General features: G+C 37.5%; 1 protein-coding gene across 3 annotated transcripts in view; it reads left to right on the top strand.

The window, feature by feature from the left end:
- Positions 1-21,775, top strand: part of KLHL2 (kelch like family member 2) — a 126,027-nt gene that overhangs the window by 94,702 nt on the left and 9,550 nt on the right. For all 3 annotated transcript variants that reach the window (XM_029235707.1, XM_029235705.1, XM_029235706.1), the window contains 4 exons: positions 5,041-5,150; positions 9,469-9,585; positions 10,759-10,908; positions 15,907-16,024. In XM_029235707.1, the coding sequence (XP_029091540.1) occupies positions 5,041-5,150; positions 9,469-9,585; positions 10,759-10,908; positions 15,907-16,024 (495 nt within the window). The remainder of the gene's footprint in view (positions 1-5,040; positions 5,151-9,468; positions 9,586-10,758; positions 10,909-15,906; positions 16,025-21,775) is intronic.

Below are 21,775 nucleotides of genomic sequence, written 5' to 3'. Positions count from 1 at the left end.
CAAAATCAGACAAAGATATCACAAAAAAAGAAAATTACAGACCAATATCACTGATGAACACAGGTACAGAAATCCTCAACAAAATACTAGCCAGTCGAATCCAACAGTACATTAAAGGATCATACACCATGATCAAAAGGGATTTGTCTCAGGGATGCAAGGATTTTTCAGTATCCACAAATCAGTCAGTGTGATACACCACATTAACAAATTGAAGAATAAAAACCATATGATCATCTCAGTAGATGCCAAAACCGATTTTGATAAAATTCAGTATCCATTTATGGTAAAAACTCTCCAGAAAGTGGACATAGAGTGAACGAACATACCTCAACATAATAAAGGCCAAGTATGACAAACCCACAGCTAACATCATACTCAATGGTGAAAAGCTGAAAGCATTCCCTCTGAGATCAGGAACAAGACAAGGATGTCCTTCTCACCACTTTTATTCAACATAGTTTTGAAAGTCTTAGCCACAGCATTCAGAGAAGAAAAAGAAATAAAAGGAATCCAAACTGGAAGTAAAACTGTCACTGTTTGTTTGTGGGGTGTTTTTTGGTGGCGTTGGGTCTTCGTTGCTGCGCTAAGGCTTTCTCTAGTTATAGCAAGTGGGGGCTACTCTTGGTTGCAGTGCATGGGCGTCTCATTGCGGTGGCTTCTCTTGTTTCAGAGCATGGGCTCTAGGCACATGGGCTTCAGTAGTTGTGGCACATGGGCTCAGTAGTTGTGACTCGCAGGTTCTAGAGCACAGGCTCAGTAGTTGTGGTGCACAGGATTAGTTGCTCCACGGCATGTGGGATCTTCTCAGAGCAGGGATCGAACCTGTGTCCCCTGCATTGGCAGGCAGATTCTTAACCACTGCGCCACCAGGGAAGTCCCAAAACTGTCACTGTCTGCAGATGACATGATACTGTACATAGAAAGTCCTAAAGGCTACCAGAGAACTATTAGAGCTCAGTAATGAATTTGGTAAAGTATCAGGATACAAAATTAATATACAGAAATCTGTTGCATTTCTATACGCTAACAACGTATCAGAAATAGAGATTAAGGAAATAATCCTATTTACCATCACATCAAAAAGAATGGATGCTACTTTTAATGTTTTTAGTTTGATACTGAGTGAATTGGTTAAAGTTTTAAGGTTGGTAGGGTCATGCAGAGCAAGCATGGACTGGTAAGAAACAATAGGATCTGGAGACCAAGGCTTCAGAACATATAAAATAACAGACAATTGGCAGTGTCAAGCGTAAGCTGTTCTGGAAACAGAGAGGGTTGGGCCAGGGATAGTGGCCCTAGGATAACCGTGAGTTCTGCTGGTGTGTGGGTTGAAGTCAGGCCATATAAATTATGTGAATTGTTGTAGGTAGGTAGGTAGGTGGAATCTTCAAGTTTAGTGGGAAGGATCAGTAAATGCTCAAGTTAGGTGACATTAAATTAAGAATATTATTCACAGGACAAACCTGTGTAACCAAAGACGTTTAAAATATCACTCGTGCCCCAGAGTGCCTTACAGTGACTGAGCCAGTCATCTGGAGTGTCTGGGTGCCTGGGGTGTATTAACCAGCAAGAGTCCTGCCAAATTGCCTGTCAGTTAATACAGCAGAACATTTGAAGATTCATACTGTTCATATAAATAGAGAAAAGGCAGGCCTTACAGTAAACTAATTTGCTCCTGATGTTGCCAGATACTGCCCTCCATATTTAGTGATGCTCTACATAATTGCCAAAACCTTTCCAAGAAAGCTTAATGTGAAGGGGTAAGCATTAGATACCAATACCGAAAGATTTTACTGAGGAGGAGAGGTTGTTCAGGTAGAAAGTAGAACATATGTGAGGGCTGGAACTATTTAAAAATATGTATATGACTTTCTACAATGAAAGTTCCCTTGAACATTTCATCTTTCTCCACTTTTCATTTAGACTAGTTTTTTTGTAATTCGTGAGGGTCCTCAGGTTCATTTGTTTGAATAACAGCTATGTTATGGTTTTCGCAATGCCATCATCCCTGTGTATCCTTGGGGGACTGGTTCCAGGAGACCCGCCGATACCAACATCTGTCTATACTCAGGTCCCCTGTATAAAATGATGTAGGATGAATACAGTTGAGTTTCACAGCCCTGGATATGGGAAGGTCGACAGTACAGTTGTAGTAGTTGACTACTTTTCCTGCCCTCTTAACCTTCTTTGATCACTAGTAAAGAGTACACAATGAATTTAGAGCCCAAACTTGACTTTGGATAAAGTTTACTAATGCCCTTACTTATAAATTTAAGTAATTGATTATTTTTAAAATGTTACCAGGTTTTTTAGTAAGTCCATTTTTCTGATTAATGAGGCAAGAGTCTAGGGTAACTTACACAGTCATGATATAGAAAAGTTACTTTCTCTCTGTTGTGTTTGTTACCACTAGAGATTTTTTTCCCCCATGAAAAGTATAGGGAGGCCAGTAATCTGTTTCTTTGATTCAGATTTTAAAACTGTAAAAGAAGCTTGGTGCAAAATCATTATAGGCCTATGTTTGGAAGTGAAAATATTTATGTATAAAAACTTCTGAAATGATTTTTTTGTGTAAACTTCTTGTAAGGTCAGGAACTATTATTCAGTTACAAATTAATCATTTATGTTGTTCTTTATCAGTGCATTCTTTTTTAACTAGTAATATTTGTTAGAGCAGTTGTAGTTTTATAGACAAATTGAGTGGGCGGTGCAGAGAGTTCTTCCTGTTCTTCCTACAGTTTCTGCTATTATTAACATATTGCTTTAGTGTGGTACATTTGTTACAGATTATGAGCCAATATTGATACATTATTATTAACTGAAGACCATAGTATATATGGTTCACTGCTTGTGTTGTATATTCTGTGGGTTTTGACAATGTATAATGACATGTATCCACCATTTTCCTCAAACTCAGAGGTTGCTTCCTCAGCCATGTCCAGTCTACTAATCAGCCCATCAAAGACATTCTTCATTTTTCTTATCGTGTTTTTGATCTCTAGCATTTCTTTTTACTTTTTTCTTATAATTTTCCATCTCTCTGTTTACATTGCCCATCTGTTCCTGCATGCTGTCTGCTTTATCTGTTAGAGCTCTGAGCATATTTATCATAGTTGTTTTAAATTCCCAGTTTGATAAATCCAGCATCCCTGCCATGTCTGGTTTGGATGCTTGCTCTGTCTCTTCAAGTTGTGTTTTTTGCCTTTTAGAATGCCTTGTAATTTTTTTCTTGGTAGCCAGACATGATGTACCCAGTGAAAGGAACTGCTGTAAACAGGCCTTTAGAGATGTGGCAGTGAGATGTGGGGAGGGAAGCCTTCTGTATTCCTATGATTAGGTCTCAGTTTGTTAGTGAGCCTATGGCTCTGGACTGTGAACTTGACAAATGTTTCTCAGGTTTCTTTCTCCCTCCCTAGGTGGGACAGGATGGCCGGAGTGGGCTGGAGTTGGGTGTTTCCCTTCCTTGGGTCAGTTAGGCTCTGGTTAACTAGTTTCTCCTGAGGGCAGGCCTTATTAAGAACAGACTGCTTTGGGTATTTCAAATTGTTGAAATTCATTTCTCCTCCCCCTACCAGAAGCCAGAGGGGATTCTTCTCTCATATTTACTGTGGAAACCTGGTTGAGCTCCTGGAGGAAATCTCACAATATTGAGGGGATCCCCCTATGACTGGGTCCCCCTGGAGTTTTTAACTCTCAGAGTTGTCCACGCTGAGATTTTCCTACCCTCGCACTGATTCACATGCGGTTTCCACTTGTGAGTCTCTTTCAATCAGCTGCAGCTCCCTGTGTTCTCCTGTTGATCTCTCCAATCCTGGGGGCATTGCTTTGCTCTGTGTTCTCTGCAAGGGAAGCCAACTAACCCTTTTTATGGTATGTTGAAACATACATTTGAAATGAATCTTTTATTTCACCTTAGAAAAAAAAGGCTTTGAAAAAAATTACTATTAGAATATAGTTAATTGTAAAGACCTAGAAAATACCTAGAATTCCTAGCAGATTTTTACTTTAGAATATAGGGATCACAATACAATAAGAGCTAAATTATTGAGTCTTTACCCTTTACCACACACAGTTCTAGATGCTTACAAGCCATTAATTTATTTAATCCTCACAGCAATCTTGTTATGTAAGGTATTTTTATTATCCCCATTTTATAGATGAGGAAGCCAAGGGTTAGAGAAATTACAAAACTTTCCCAAGGTTTTACAAACTAGCACGTGGCAGAGCTGGGATTTGACCACCATATTTCCTTGTGAGCTCACGCTTTAAAATGAGAGCTAGATTTGGAGGAAAGGATACTTTGTAAATGATTAGTTTTCTTTTTTTTTTTTAAGTTTTTAAGTCATTGATTATACTAATAGTACCCCCTCCCCCCCCTTTGGAGGAGTGGGTATATTTGTGAAATCAAAGAAAGGGTTTCTTTTTCAGTTTTAAGAATTACTAATTTCACTGGTTTCTGGAAAGGAATTGAGGGTATAAAATAGTGTAACTTGATCCGCAAGTAAATTGCTTACATAGAATTCAGAGTTATCTATTCAGACTGACCAGCATTTAAGATTTCCTTGTTTAGTCTTTAGTTTTCAATTAAAGCAGCTTCCCCTCCTTACCCCATTATGTCCTAAAGCCCTCTAATGTTTTACATAATACATTTAAGTGTGTGAATAATAACACCATGTACTTTATCTGATTTATGTAATCAAAAGGTTTTACAAATTTCAACACTGATAGTCTTATTACCAGATAAGGAATATATAGATGTTTAACTCTAAAACACCCCCTTATAAAAACAGAAGTGATTCAGCCGAGTGTACAGTAAGGCTACCTTACTGCCTGTGCTTCCACTTTGTCACTCAAGTACAGACCACTTCCCCAGGAGAGTTTGTTTGGGTTTGTCTTGTTAGTTCTTGCCTTAAGGAAGTACACTTGGTTTTCTCCTTCATAGGTTAGATTAGGAAAAACCCTCTTCTTTTTTAAGCAGTTTGAAACTATGGTAATAGAATGTGGCGTTAATGGGTTTTCTTTGTAACCTCCAAACAGAGCAACATTTTGCAGATGTCGTACTTAGTGAAGAATTTCTCAACCTCGGCATTGAACAAGTGTGCAGCTTAATCTCGAGTGACAAACTTACCATTTCTTCAGAAGAGAAAGTAAGTGTATTTTTCTTTTCCCAGTGTACAGTGATATAGTAGTTTTCCTTTCTTTCACTTTGTTTTGTAACTTTGTGATCCTGTATGTGTAGTGACAGCCAGTGATCTTTGATCTGGAAGTTGAGAAACTCCGCTAGTTGACTTGTTGGTTGTGTAAATAGCTGTGTTCTCACCCCTTAGGAGCTTCCCTAAATGGTTAGACACCAGAGTTTTGTGCTTGACCCCACAGCAAGAGCTTGCATACATTGAACTATCTGAAACAAAGGGCCTTTGGGGAACTGGGTTTCTTCTCACAGCTAGATACCAGGGAAAATTGTGATCTAAACATAATATTCTCAGACCTCCCTGGTGGCACAGTGGTTAAGAATCCACCTGCCAATGCAGGGGACATGGGTTCAAGCCCTGGTCCGGGAAGATCCCACATGTCGTGGAGCAACTAGCCCGTGCGCCACAGCTACTGAGCCTGTGCTCAAGAGCCCATGAGCCAAAACTACTGAGCCTGTGTGCCACAACTACTGAAGCCTGCATGCCTAGAGCCCGTGCTCCTCAACAAGAGAAGCCACCGCAATGAGAAGCCTGCGCACAGCAACAAAGAGTAGCCCCCGCTCACGCTCAACACAACTAGAGAAAGGCCGCATGCAACAACGAAGACCCAATGCAGCCAAAAATAAATAAATTAATTAATTAATAAAAAGAAGCCACTTCAAAAATAAATAAATAAATAAACATAATATTCACAAACCAAAGTAATTTCACCATCATGTGAGTTGGACGAAGTCACCCAGGTGGAAAGTTTAGCTAGTTCCAGACTGACCTCTTCCTTCAGACTGGCCCCTGCAGCTTACACCCCACCCTCTCCATGTGTCCTTCCCCCTTTCCAGAGCCCTGTGCAGCTGCTTTGTCTGGTTGTAGCCTGTCTCTCCGAAGTTGGGGTTGCCTTTTTCAGACACCTGCACCTTTTGTATCGGTGGAGGGAGAAGCTTCTCAGTGGGTTTTATTCTTTGGGTAGGTTTTGTAGCTTGTGGGAATCAGGGGGCAAAAGCTTATGAACCTGCAGTGTTTGGAGGAAGTGAAACTTGAGTTTTTCCTTTGTGTGATTTGTTGTATAAACTTTGTTGTTCTTTTCCTCAAGGATATTCATACTGCTTGGGGCAAAAAGACACATTTCTTATAATATTTACCAAATAAAAAAATATGTGAAAGTGGTTGTGAAATGTATAATCTTAACACGCCAGAAATATAGAGGAGAGGAAGACACTACTATTCATGTTTAATAGATGTGTGTTGAGTGCGTACTGTGTACCAGACACTGCCATGGAGTCCTCCATACAAGAAGACTGCAAAATAAAATCCTTTACTCATGACTAGAGGGACAACCAGTGGGGTAATAAATGATCACAGAATGCTGTAGAGGGTCCAGAAGGAGCCTTTAATCATTCCTTGGATACAGATTGGAGTTAAGTGTGGCTCAGATGTATGAATCAAATTTTTAAAAGTGCATATGAGTTTGCCAGGGAAACAGGGATGGGTGGGAAGGAGAAGGGCAGTCCAGGTAGAGGGAACAGAATATGTAAGTGTAAAGAGGTGTGAAAGAATGATTGCATTCTTTTAGTTCAGTACAATTAGAGTTTACAGTATATTTGGCACAGTGGTAGGAGATAAGGTGGGAAGATGACATAAAATACCATCTCAGCCATGTTAAAGAAAATTGACTTGGACTTCCCTGGTGGCACAGTGAATAGGAATCTGCCTGCCAATGCAGGGGACACTGATTCAAGCCCTAGTTCGGGAAGATCCCACATGCAGCAGAGCAGCTAAGCCCGTGCACCACGACTACTAAGCCTGCTTTCTAGACCCCGCATGACACAACTACTGAGCCCGTGTGCTGCAACTACTGAAGCCCGCGCACCTAGAGCCCATGCTCCACAACAAGAGAAGCCACAACAAGAAGCCTATGCACTGCAATGAAGCCTAAGCCCCCACTCACCACAGCTAGAGAAAGCCTGCGCACAGCAACGAGGGCCCAACACAGCCAAAAATAAATAAAATTTTTTTTAAAAAAATTGACTTTATCCTGGTGATGAAGAGCCTCTGAAGGGTTCTAATCAGTAGAAGAGTGCTATGATAATGCCTTCACGGTAGAAATGTCACGGAGGCTGTTCTGGTTTTCTACTGCTGCATAACAACCACCCCAAAATGCAGTGACATAAAACAACCATGTCGTTATGCTCACAGTCTGTGGGCAGAATTCATGCAGGGCACATAGGGACAGCTTGTCTCTGCTCTGCAGTGCCTGGGGCTTCAGCTGGGTTGGCTTGATGGGTGGCATTATTCTACTGGAGCCACATACCCAAGGCTTCAGTCCCTCTGCACATGGCATCTTATGTTTCTGGAACACCCAGGATGGTTCCTTCACTCGCTTGTCTGGCTCCTGGGCCAGGTATTGGTTGGTAGCTCACCCTCCCCACCTCCCTTCCTCTCTATGACTGGCTTGGGTCTCATAGCATCTCATCTCCAGTAGTCAGACTTTTTACATGACACCTGGCTTCCCCCAAATGAGCATTTCAGGAGACCAGAGGCATCTTATGACCCAGCTTCAGAAGCCCCACAGCACTGCCTCCACAACCTTCTGTTGGTTACACAGGGCCAGCTTAGATTCCTGTGGGAGGTTACTACATAAGGTGTGGATACCAGAGAAGTGGTTTATTAGGGACCATTTTTGGAGACTAGCTCCAAAGTGGTGGTGTGCAGAATGGACCAAAAGTGGGGTGAGGGTCATATAGAAGGATGTTGAAGTTACCAGTGAGCAATAGGATCTGACATAGGGTGGTAGAAAGAGGGGTGGAGAAGAGAAGACAGAGCTGAGAAATTGACAGGACCCTGTTTATCTTCTAGCATCTGGCACATAGAGGTACTTGGTGACTGAATGAATTAAAGAGGCTCATTAATTATAATGTAGATTATTTTTAGCTTCTTGCTCTATACCTGCATCAAAATAACCTATTTTTTGCTTCCTAGTTATTCATTTACATATCATCAAACATTTTCTACAACCCGTTAAAGATTACTGGGTTGTATATTCATCAGTCTGGAAGGAAATTATGTAGTCAAATACTGTCTTCATAATAGCTTATTAGCTTTCTTATACATATATGTTGTAATGCCCTTATTATTTTGATTATTTTTAATATAAAATATTATATTTTAATACATTCTGTTGTGACAAAAGAGAGTTAATCTATTCTGCAGATCCTTGATTTAGAAGTATATGGTCCAGCATTTGTTTGTAAACCCAAAGAAAAAGCCAAAAAGTGAGTTGTTGCTAAGAGTACATGATTTTCATTCCAGATATCACTTTGCTTTATTATTTTGGGTGCTTTATTCAAAAGGGACTTTAGATTTAAATCTAAGTAAGTAGAACCAAATTCAATTTGGAGAGGTTGTCAACAATGAATTAGATCATATATCATCAAATTATCACCGCTGCCACTCAAGTTCAAGAAGATTAGATAATGTACTTGATGAAATATGTAGTAAATACCCAGCAAAAAGTACTCACTAAATACATAAAAGTACTCAAGTACTTATTAAAGTATCTAGTAAATTAAAAGTAGATCTACCATATGATCCAGCAGTCCCACTTCTGAGTATGTATCCAAAGGAAATAAAAACAGAATCTTGAAGAGATATCTGTATTGCTGTGTTGGCTGCAGCATTTTTCACAATAACCAAGATGTGGAAACAACCTGAATGAATGGATAGAGAGGTGCTATATACACACAATGGATTATTACTCAGCCATAAAAAGAAGGAAATGCTGCCTTTTGTGATAACATGGATGGACCTTGAGGGCATTATGCTAAGTGAAATAAGTCAGAGAAAGACAAATACTGTATCATCTCACTTATATGCAGACTCAAAAGTCAAACCCATAGAGAGTTGAGTGGTGGTTACCAGGGGCTGGGAGTAGGGGAATCTGGGAGATGTTGGTCAAAGGGTACAAACTTCTAGTTATAAGATGAAAAAGTTCTAGAGACCTAATGTGACTAACAATACTGTATTATCTAAAAGTTCCTGAGAGTACCTCTTAAATTAAGTACATACTAAGTACCAAATGAAAAAAATAAAAAGCAAAGAAAGAAATGGAGTGGATGTACTTTTCAAGTGCATCATAAGTCAGGATTTGAAAAACTTGAGCCATGGATTAAACTTGGATGTCTTAGCAAGACTTGTATACAAAATGTAATATTGTATTTTATTCAGATGCCTTGGTACATAACTCATTACTTATTTTTCTTTCCCCCATATTTTCGGCAAGGTATTTGAAGCAGTAATAGCTTGGGTGAACCATGACAAGGATGTAAGGCAAGAATTTATGGCTCGGCTGATGGAACATGTACGGTTACCTTTACTTCCTCGGGAATATTTAGTTCAGGTAAAAGCATTTGCAAAACACATGAGTACACCTACTCCATGTCACTGGGCTGACAGCATGTAGATTCCTGTTACACAGTGGTAACTAGGCAGAGGGCAGTAAACGCACCTGCTGTCCTTGGCAGCTGCTAACTCTTGGGGCAGTCTTACAGGTTTGCTTCTTCCCTATTTCTGATTTGAGTAAGCAAGTACTAGAGCTTATGGAGGCAGTATTTGTGGTGACTTAAGTACATGTAAATAAATGCATTTGTGGCTCTGTGTCACTGCTCTGCATCTCCTTTGCTTTCCTTTTGATAGCCTGCTCTGACTGCTCTGTAGAAATGGAATTTTGATGTTCAACTCAAATACTTTTTAATTTCCCTTCACAGTTTCAGTGGCTTGCATTTGGTTTCTGTCTTTACTTCTAAACTGAGGAAAACCAGGTTATTTGAAATAAATAGCAATAAATGGATCTTTAGTAGTCTCTGAACAATTTTAAATTTATTGTTTTATTAATATTCTACTAGGAACATTTCAACATTTTAATTTATAATTGAAACCATGTAATGAAACATTTCTTTATTAGGAGATTAGATCTGATCATTTTAGAATTTCTTGAAGCCTCATTATTTGTTGTAATTTGTGTAATCATTGGTACTCTGCCTTTAAGAAAATGAACAGAAAAAATCTGTCTTGCACTTGATGTCAGGGATAGCAAGGACAAGTTTTATTTGTGGTGTAGGCACATTGTTATAAAGTATTTTGAATTCCTTTTCCAGGTATTTAGTTTGTGCTTTAAAAAGACATCTTTAATTTATAAATATTTCCTCCCCCACCCGAAGGACTCATTATCTAAATTTTCTTATTTTTCTTACTATTTGGCTTAATGTTTAAAGATAACAAATAGGTGAACATAATATTATCCAAAGATTATTTTGTAGCTGACATTGAAGTATATAATTTTCATTGCAATTCTTCTTTATTACTTATAAATATTTTGCTCTGCAGACCAGATACTTGAGCATTTGGGGGCATCATTTACTTTTCTTTTAGTGATATTTATAAACTTTCCTCTGTAATTTTTAGACTGAACCAGGGAGGATAGTTATTGCTTTTTTCCTCTACTTTGTTTCTTTGTCAGTCTTATCATGAAGTAGCTATCCCCTCATGGGGTGGGTCTGATTTCTTCTTCCAGAGGGTTGAGGAAGAAGCACTGGTGAAGAACAGCAGTGCTTGCAAAGATTACCTCATTGAAGCTATGAAGTATCATCTGCTACCAACAGAGCAGCGTATATTAATGAAGAGTGTCCGGACCCGACTGAGGACACCCATGAACCTTCCCAAAGTAGGATCTGCTGTTCATACTTGTTACTACCTCATCTGAAAGGCCCATAGTGAGGCTGTTAATATTTTACTCATCTGATTTTCCATGTGCCCAGGAATTCATTGAAGTGTATATAATTCAACTTCTCTATTGATTTTGTCTGTGGAGGGTTGGGATTGTTTGACTCACTTAATCTTTATAAACTACATGATGTCACTCTTCTGGAACAGAGGCAACTGGTATTTGTCCCTTCTGAGTTTTTTTTAGTTCTTTACAAAGGTTTCTTTGTAAGCTGCATGTTTGGATAGTAACTGAAAACCGACTAGTTTCACAGAATTGCTAAGAACTTAGGATGCTAGCTTGTTCCTTTTGTTCCTTCCTATTGTCTGTTGTGTACTATTTGATGGTTCACTCACACATCATACATAGTCATTTCAGTGTAGATTTTTCCATATGTTTTCCCAGATCTCCAGTGTTCATGTAATTCCTCTGTGAAAGTTCATATTCTACCTTTACCTTTTTAGTTGAAGCCATTCATGTCTTACTGATTTAATTTTCCTTACGAATAACCCCTCATTTCTGTCTCTCTGTTTGCAATTCCTTCTGCTCTGTTTGCATCTTTACAGTACTAGGAGACCAGCACTTTAAGCACCATTTTGTGTGTGGTCTAATCAGAATGACCCATAATATAATGCTTTTATTTATGTATTGATTTTTAGCTCTCATGTGTGTTTGGGGCAATGATGAATTAAGAAATAAGAATTAATCTGTTATCCACTGTTTTCTTATATCACCTTTAGTTATTACTTTACCTTTTCATTAAATTAAATCTTTTAAATTCTTTCACTTTAATGCTTTTATTTAGTGTTTTTTCAATTTTATTTTATTTTTTTGGAGTCTACATTTTAATTGCTTCAAATCCATATTAGTAGTGTTTTTCTGTTTTGCCCAGTGTTAACAAGAGTTCTCAATTTAGAACCAACTGTATTTTGCCAGTGTGCTACTCCCTCCTTTTTTCTAGATCATTAGTAAATATTTTAATTTAAAATGGACTTCAGTACTCTCCCTGGTGATACCTCATTAGAAATACCCACTTACCAACATAGTCCATTTGTAGGAAGTTTCAGTCTATATGATTATGTTTATTATCTAAGCCAAAAAGTAAATAATTTGGCACATAACATCTATTGAGATTCAGGATCATATAGATTCAAATTTGGCATGCTTTTTTTTTTTAACATCCCTCTGCATGTTACTCATTGTTTCATAGGCTCCTGGAAGTTCAAATGCTTTTCTCAAAATATTCTAAATTTTTACTGAGAATTATTATCACTTAAAAAGTATTTACAAGGCACTCACTTCCTACCCTATTTTGAAAATTGGTATTTGCCGTTTTTAAATTTTCTGATCTCTCCTCAGTTCTCCAAGATTTTTCAAAAATAATTGTAAGTGGCTCAGTAAGTACATTAGCTAGTTCCCTTAACACCTTAGTATGCATGCCATCTGGGTCTGCTGATTTTATAAGTGTTCACATTTTCCAAATACCCTTTTACCTCCTTTTATAAGTAGCCGTCTCTATAAGTCTTCATTACTTCATATTTGTCCATATTATTTGGTGTCAGTTTTTGTTCTTACAAAAAAAATAGATTTATAAAAGTTGTTCATAGGCTTAGCCCATTCGAATTATTATTTCTTTTATGCTGGTCTCTTTAACTTCCTTCTAAATAGTTTGTTTTATCTTTAATACTTTTTAAACATTTCATATTTATAAAAGATCTCTTCTTAACTTGCATATTCCCTCTGCTGGCATCTTTAGCTTTGCTATCTTTAGCTATGCCTTAACCTTTAGAGAGAAAACTAATTCTCTTCTAATTTCTGTAATAAGCATGTCGCTTTTGAAAACATTCTAAAGAGTCTTTGGTAAAATCCTATCAAGTATTTTCTCTTATGTAGAGTTGTGATCATCTGTTCAGTTGACACTCTCTGGGCTTCTCTGGTTGTGGCTTTGGAGTGACCCTCCCAACTGTATTAAACTTTCGGTTCTCAGTTCTTTAGCTCTGATTTTGTGGTGGGTATGCTGATCCATGAAGGTTCTCTTCTGTTCTCTCAGGGTGGCTGGGGAGGAGGGTTGCAGACCCAGGTAGCAGGGAGCTACTCAGCTCCTGATTTTGCATTTGCATAGTCTCTCCTCAAAGTTTATTTATATGCCCATGTTTTTGCAAAATTGCTTGTGTTGGACACGTTTTTCAGTAGCACTGTTTGTCATTTTAGAGTGGTTGTACTCAAGATTAATTCTAAATAGGTAGGTAAGAATGAGGCAAAGATTAATTTCTTTTGCTGACATATCATAATCATGGTAAGACCTATGAGACAAAATGTGGTAGCAATGCTGGAATAATAGATAATGTTTCTACCATGACAGTGACTAATTAGGCTCTGATTCTGTGGATGCATACTAATTTGCATCAAAGATCTTTTTATATCTCAGATATTATTTTATATCTCAGATATTATTTATATGACGATATTTTGTATCGTCAGTAAACCGTCTTGGGATTGTGTAAGGCACTCCTGGATTTGGACAGTATAATGAAAAACTGTATATGTTTTGCTACTGTGCTTTGTTGTTAGCTTCTTTTTATCTTTGGAATCTGTATTTTTACAAATGCAATCTTATTATTTCTATATATTTATTTTTCTTTTTTTTACCCAGGATATCTATTAAGATTTCCAGTTGGAAAATTATGAAACTTGGTATTTCAGGAGGCAAAACTAATATTTAATAGGTGAAGAAAATGAAAGAACAAAGTTTAATTGATCTACATTTCAGGATGGCCACTTGAATTTGTGTAACTCCCGACCCCTTGCCTTCCTTAAATATGTCACATTTAACTTTTCCATACAAATGTCTTCCCAGTTTTCTATTCCTTTGCATTAGCATAAACTAGTATGATGTTTCTCAGATCAGGCGTCACAAATAATTGGGGTGTCAGAGTCATGACACCTCTTTTGATGCTAGTAGCACAGTGGTTTTTATCACCGTCTCTTGATCTCATACAAATATCCCTGCTCTCCTGCTCTTGTCTTCCCATGATACATTCTTCCTTTCCCCACTATCTCTGATTCCTGGAGTTCCAAGTCCTCACCCCATTTTACTTCTCTTGGGTGAGTAAAGAACAGATATTACTACCTTTCTCTATATTCGGTAGCACATATTCCCTTCCATCCTCATTTTGATCTACAAGAAGTGAACTATTGTGTGGAAATCACAAGATTCATAGTTGAGAATCATGAAACCTAATAAACCGTATTGTTTCTCAAGGATTATTTGAAAAGTATTCCCTTTAGAGATTTTTTAAACTGATCTTTATCAGAGATGTTAACCAAACCTCTTTGAACTGTTGTCTAACTGCCGGGCAGAGTTTAAAAGTTAAGCACAGGTAGGTCTTCTATAGACCTCTAGATACAGGATTGATCTTACTGTCTGTTTCACCTCTGTGATTTCATAACCTTGCCCCTCCCTTTTTTCCCTTTGGGATTAGGAGGGAAGGGTATTGCAGATTTTCTTTGTTAATTCTTTTATTTATTTGTATTCAACACTAGAGGAATGGCAGGTCAGAAAAGAAATTATATAACTGTGCTACATTCAGTCTTCTTTTTAAAACCTTTAAAATTCTTTATACTTTCCAGTAAATAAATTACTAAAATAGGCTTCTTTTAGGAAACAAGATTTATTCTGATTTCTGTGTACCCATCTTTCTGTAGTTCCAAGTACAGGTAGGTCGTTGCTCAGTCAAGGTTGCAAACCTTCCCTTTTTGTATGCATGAGTCATTCCATCTTCTGTTTGTTTTGATTTTTTGTTTCTTTTGAACATCCATTTTTCCTGTCATCTCACTTTTCCCTTGACAGGTCCTTGCCATTCTTTACAGTGTTACACACGTGACATCATTAACTTATACGTTCTTCTGAATTGACAGCTGTGTTTTCAGTGTTTCCAAAGAGTGCCCAGTGTGCCCACTTATACTCATTAAAAGACAAATACATTGATTGCTAAATCCCATCTATCTCTCAAGGTTCTACTCCCTCCAGGAAGCTTTCACTAAATTATGGCTATGTTTCATTTTCTGATCAGGAATAGCAATTAATGTCTATAACTAATCATAGCTTTCTGGTCACATATAATTGTATATAGTTCTTGAAGTACTTTAGAGTCTTGTCTCCTTAGTGATATCTAATAGCTCTTGGGGGTAGAGACCCTGTCTTACATTTCTTATGTAGAACATCTTAGCACAGTTCTGATCAAATATGGAAGATAGGCACTTAATAAATAGTTGTTCGATTGAATTGAATTGAAGAAGTTTATGGAGCTCACTTATTCTCAGTGCTGGACTGTTCTTCATTCATTCGTTATGATTTCTAGTATCTCCATTATCTGTCCTCTTGGTTGTTTTATTTGTGGGGCATCCAGGGAGGTCTCTTTACTTGACATCTGGGAATCTGTGCTCTCTTGTGAACTCCAATTCAATTAGTCCTCCTTTTTCAATAGGTTTTTTTTTTCCTTCTTCCATCTTTCTTTAATACCTTATTGTCCTTTTCATCTCACCTACCCACTAACATAAATTTCACTTCTGTCTGCTTTCCTAGATTGTGGAGATCTAATCCCTGGTCATTACAAAGCTGGGATCTAGTTTATAGCAAGCCCTATGACACTGCAGCCTTGCCAGTGCTGACTGCCTGCTGTTTTTGGCTTAAATACTGCTTTTGCTTGAAGGATCAGAAACTTAGTTTCTGATATCCTTATTTTTGACTAAATGTGCTAGAAAATAGAATTGTAGTTCTAACATACATGTGTCCCCTTTGTTGATGTTTATTAAATGTTGATGAGGTGGTTGTTTTCCCCCAGCTCCCCCTACCATCTTCATCCTAATATTCTCCATGTCATTGTCTTTGTAAGACATTTTAAATCCCTGAACATGCAGTAGTTGTTGGTTCAAGTGCCTCTACTTCTGCCCTTGCAGTTAATGGTGGTAGTTGGGGGCCAAGCACCAAAGGCTATCCGCAGTGTGGAATGCTATGACTTCAAAGAAGAACGATGGCACCAAGTAGCAGAATTGCCTTCCAGGAGATGTAGGGCAGGTAAGCATCATGCATTGCGGTCATTTCCCTATTGCTGGGTCATTGGGAGCTTCTCTCTCAGGTCTTATTTTATTAGCTAGAAGAATCTTTATTGGAAAAGCTTTGATTAAAATAACCATGTGATTACAGAGTGATTGAGGAGCCCCGTGCAACTCATAAGACATCGATGGGGATAGCTGCTCTGTCTTCAATTTACATATTCTTTATACTAGATTCTCTAGTATAAAGTGGAGTAGCTAGCAATTTGCTGGATATTTTCCTACTTACCTTTGCTGAAGTGTTGAGAATTCTTTAGGTTGGGACCCTTGGTTCTAAGAGATTCCTGACTTAGCTAATAAGCCACAGTTTCCTTCTTCCAAGCATTCATTTTACAAACATTTGTTGAAATAGACTTTATTTATCCAAAACTGTAATCAGAAGAGGCAGTTGCAAATTCTAAGGATTCTTCCTGTGACTCAAACCTGGATCCATAAATCATAGCTCCCATAGCAAATGAGTTCTAAGTGTAACAGAACATTTCTACCATGGTAGTCCTTTAACAGTATATCCTAGAAATTGTTACATAACAGCATAAAGTTAACCCATTCCTTTCAAGCTGTCTAGTATGTTGGACAGGGATCTGGATGTAGTATAATTTTTACTAGTTTTTAATTGAACATTAAAATTGTTTTTAATCTTATGTTATAAATAGTACTGCAATGAATTCCTTATACATATATTATTATGTATGTATGCTAATATATTTTAGTGGGATAAAACTCTAGAATTAATGATTCAAAGAGTATGCAAGGAAGATATACCAATTATTACTTCCACTAACAGTAAAATATGAAGGTACAAATTTCCCTACATACCCTATAACACCTTATAATTAAATTGAGTTTTGCAATCTGGTAGGTGAAAAATGCTATCTCATTATCTACTTTGCACTTTTATTATGAGGAAAGTTAAACATCTTTCTGAATGGTCAGTTCATGATTCTTGCCATTTTTTTTATTATACTATTTTATTGATTTAATACATTAAGGGAAGTAGCCTTTTTGTCTGTCATTTGTGGTGTGAATGTTTATTTGTATTAATCTTTTATCTTCTGACTTTACTTGCATTATTTTTGTGTTATTTTGGCCATTTAACAATGTTACTTTTTATGAATTCCTGTACATCAGAATTTTGTCCTTGGACTTAAAGATTTGTTTCTTGTGTAGAAAAGTGTTACTCACAAATTATTTGTGTGTGTGTAATTCCCTAATATTAATATCTTAAAAAACTGTGATGCAGTTATCAAAACTAAGAAATTAGCATTGGCATATTACTATTACTTAGTATGATATTCTCTGGGTCCACCCATGTTGCTGCAAATGGCAGTATTTCATTCTTTGTTATGGCTGAGTAATATTCCATTGTATATATAACACATCTTCTTAAACCAATCATCTGTTGACGGGCAGTTGGGTTGTTTCCATGTCTTTGCTATTGTATTGGGCTGGCCAAAAAGTTCGTACAGGTTTTTCCATAAGGTTACAGAAAAACCCAAATGAACTTTTTGGCCAACCCAATAAATAGTGCTACTCTGAACACTGAGGTGCATGTATCTTTTCAAATTATAGTTTTCATCCTTTCCAGATATATGCCCAGGAGTGGGATTGCTGGATCATATCATAGTTATATTTTCAGGTTTTTTTAAGGAAACTCCATACCATTTTCCATACTGGCTGCACCAATTTACATTCCCACCAACAGCAGGGTTCCCTTTTCTTCACATCCTCTCCACCATTTATTATTTGTAGACTTTTTGATGATAGCCATTCTGACCACTGTGAGGTGAGACCTCATTGTGGTTTTGATTTGCATTTCGTTAATAGAGATGTTGAGCATCTTTTTCATGTGCCTGTTGGCCATCTACATATCTTCTTTGGAGAAATGTCTATTTAGGTTTTTGCCTATTTCCTGATTGGGTTGTTTGGGGTTCTTTTTTGAATAGTATGAGCTATTTGTATATCTGGGTTATTAACCCCTTGTCAGTCACATCGTTTGCAAATATTTTCTCCATTCCGTAGGTTGTCTTTTATTTTGTTGATGGTTTTCTTTGCTGTGCAAAAGCTTTTAAGTTTGATTAGGTCCTATTGTTTATTTTTGCCTTTATTTCTTTTGCCTTGGGAAACTTCTCTAAGAAAATAATGCTATGATTTATTTCCAAGAATGTTTCACCTATGTTCTCTCCTAGGAGTTTTATGGTATCATGTCTTACATTTAAGTCTTTAAACCATTTTATGTTTACTTTTATGTATGGTGTGAGGGAGTGTTCTAATTTCATTGATTTACATGCAGCTGTCCAGCTTTCCCAACACTATTTGTTGAAGAGACTGTCTTTTCTCCATTATATAGTTTTGTCTCCTTTGTCGTGGATTAATTGACCATAGGTGTGTGGGTTTATTTCTGGGCTCTCTGTTCACTTCCATTTATCTATATGTCTGTTTTTGTGCCAATACCATGCTGCTTTGATTACTGTAGCTTTGTAGTAGTGTCTAAGTCTGGAAGAGTTATGCCTCCAGCTTTGTTCTTTTTCCTCAGGATTTCTTTGGCATTTCTGGGTCTTTTGTGGTTCCATATAAGTTTTAGTATTATTTTTTAGTATTATATTTTAGTATTATTTGTTCTAGTTCTTTGAAAAATATCATGGATATTCTGATAAGGATTGCATTTAATCTGTAAATTGTATGGTCATTTTAACATTAATTTTTCCAAGAGCATGAGATTTCTTTCCAGTTCTTTGAATTATCTTCAGCTTCCTTTATCATTGTTTTATAGTTTTCAGTGTATAGGTCTTTCATCTCCTTGGTTAAGTTTATTCTTAGGTTGTTGGGATTTTAAATGGGATTTTTTTTTTTTTACTTTCTGATATTTTGTTGTTGTGTAAAGGAATGCAACAGATTTCTGTATATTAATCTTGTATCCTGCCACCATGCTGAATTTATTAGTTCTAATACTTTTCGTGTGGAGTCTTTAGGGTTCTCTATATAGTGTGTCACGTCATCTGCAAATAGTGACAGTTTTACCTCTTCACTTCCATTTGGATACATTTTATTTCTCTTTCTTGTCTGATTTCTGTGGCTAGGACTTCCAATACAATATTGAATAGAAGTGGTAATAGTGGACATCCTTGTCCTGTTCCTGAATTTAGCGGGAAGTTTTTCAGCTTTTCGCCGTTGAGTATTATGTTGGCTGTGGCTTTGTCATAAATGGCTTTTATTATGTTGAGATATGTTCCCTTTATACCCACTTTGGTGAGAGTTTTCGTCATGAGTGGATGTTGAATTTTATCAAATGCTTATTCTGTATCTATTGATATGATCATGTGGTTTTTTTCTTTTCTTTTGTTAAGGTGGTGTATTATAGTGATTGATTTGCGTATGTTGAACCACCCTTTTTACCCTGGAATGAATCCAGCTTGATCATGAGATATGATCCTTTCTCTGTATTGTTGGATTTGGTTTGCTAATATTTTGTTGAGGAATTTTGCATGTATATTCTTCAGAGATATTGGCCTGTAATTTTCTTTTTCTGTAGTGTCTTTGTTTGGTTTTGGTATCAGGATGATGGTGCCCTCATACGATGATTTTAGAAGTGTTCCTTACTCTGTAATTTTTTGGAATGGTTTGAGAAGGATAGGTAAGCTGTATGGTCCTGGTCTTTTGTTTGCAGGGAGTTGTTTTCATTACAGATTATATTTCACTTCTAATAATCAGTCTGTTCAAATTATCTGTTCCTTCTTGACTCAGTTTTGGCCAGTTATATGTTTCTTGAAACTTTTCCATTTCTTCTAGGAGGTCCAATTTGTCATTATATAACTGTTCACAGTGTTCTCTTCTGATTTTTTGTATTTCTGTGGTTGTTATTTCTCCTCTTTCATTTCTTATTTTGTTTATTTGGATCTGCTCTCTTTTCTTCTTGGTGAGCCTAGCTAGAGGTTTGTCAATTTTGTTTATCTTTTCTAAAAACCAGCTCTTGGTTTTATTGATCTTTCCTGTTGTTTTTTTGATCTTCATTTTCTTTATTTCCTCTTTTATCCTTATTATTTTTCCTTCTGCTGACCTTGGTTTTGTTTGTTCTTGTTCTGATTCTTTTAGGTGGTAGGTTAGGTTGTTTATTTGAGTTTTTTTCTTGAGGAAGGCCTGTGTGGCTATGACCTTCTCTCTTAGAACTGCTTTTGCTGCATCCCGTAGTTTTTGTAAGGTTGTGTTTTTCATTGTCATTTGTCTCAAAGCATTTTCTGATTTCTTATTTGATTGCATCAGTGACCATTGTTTTTTTAGTAGCATGTTGTTTAGTCTCCATGTGTTCAGTTTTTTCCCATTTTTCTTTTTGTGGTTGATTTCTAGTTTTATACTGTTGTGGAAGGAAAAATGCTTGAAATAATTTCTATCCTCTTAAATTTGTTGAGGCTTGTTTTTTGACCTAGTATCTCTTTTGCCATTTTAATATGAAATGTGTTGGTGTGGGTGTGATTGGGTTCATCTTGTTTGGGACCCTCTGTGCTTCCTCTACCTGGATATCTGTTTCCTTCTTAAGTTTGGGAGGTTTTCAGCCATACTTTCTTCAAATACATTTTTGAGCCCTTTTTCTCTTTCTGCAACCCCCCTATTTTGCATAGGTATGCTTTATATTATCCCATAGATCTTGTATGTTACTTTGGGGTTTTTTTGTTTGTTTGTTTTTTTCATTTGTCTTTCTGTCTGCTGCTCTGATTGGATGATTTCCATCATTCTATCTTCCAGATCACTTATTCATTCTTCTGCATTATTTAGTCTACAATTCATTGCCTCTGGATTTGTTTTTATCTCTGCAATTGAGTTGTCTAGTTTTGGCTGGTTCATTTTATAGTTTCTAGTTCCTTGTTATAGTGATCTGCATTTCTATCAGTAATCTTTAATCCCTTCAGCATCTTTATTACCTCCTTTTTGAACTAGAAGTCTGGTAGATAGGAGAGGTCTGTTTCATTATTTGTTCTTTCAGGGGATTTCTCTTGTTCTTTTAATTGGGAGTAGTTCCCCTGCTTTCTTATTTTACTTGACTTTGTCTGTCTCTATGAATTTAGGAGAAACAGTTGTCTATTGTGGTCTGAAAGGGCTGTTTTTATATGGGAGCATCCCTGTATAGACTGTGTAAGTCCAGTATTTTTTGGTGCAAGGGCTGTGTGCCAACCATATCTTTCCTCAGAGTGTGCTGGCCATTATCCCCTTGATAAGGGGGCGTGATTGGAGTTGTGGTGTCTAGAGCCTGCCCTGAATATTGGGCACAGCCTCCTCTTTTCTCTGTGGATGTCACAGCCTTGTCAGGGGCAAGGTCTGCTCCCCATTTGTTTGAGTAGAAACCCTGAGTCTCAGATTTGATATGGCTCCATTGCCCTTGCTCTGTTGCAAAGGAGGTGAAGTGAGGCCTCTGTTGCAAAGGAGGTGAAGTGAAGCAAGTGAGGCCCATGTGGTCACAGTGAACCTATGCACCGCCTCTGCAGTCATCTGCAGTTCTGCCCAGAAGCAGCCCAAGGTCGTGTCCCTTTCTCCACTGTGTTTGTCCCAGATCTAGTGCTAGGCTATGGTGTGTGGTGTGGAGTGGGCTGGTGCTGGGGGCTGGGGTGCTGTGGCTGCAGGAGTCAAGGTGGTTGTGCTGCCACCTGGGACCTGGGCTGCCTCTGTGGCAGGCCTCTCCCAGGACCTATCTGCACTAGATCTGGCTCCAAGCTTCAGTGTGGGC

This window comes from Monodon monoceros, unplaced genomic scaffold, assembly GCF_005190385.1.
Source record: "Monodon monoceros isolate NGI ecotype Baffin Bay Population unplaced genomic scaffold, NGI_Narwhal_1 Super_Scaffold_20, whole genome shotgun sequence".
Lineage (NCBI taxonomy): Eukaryota > Metazoa > Chordata > Mammalia > Artiodactyla > Monodontidae > Monodon > Monodon monoceros.
This window is presented reverse-complemented; position numbering and strand designations above follow the sequence as displayed.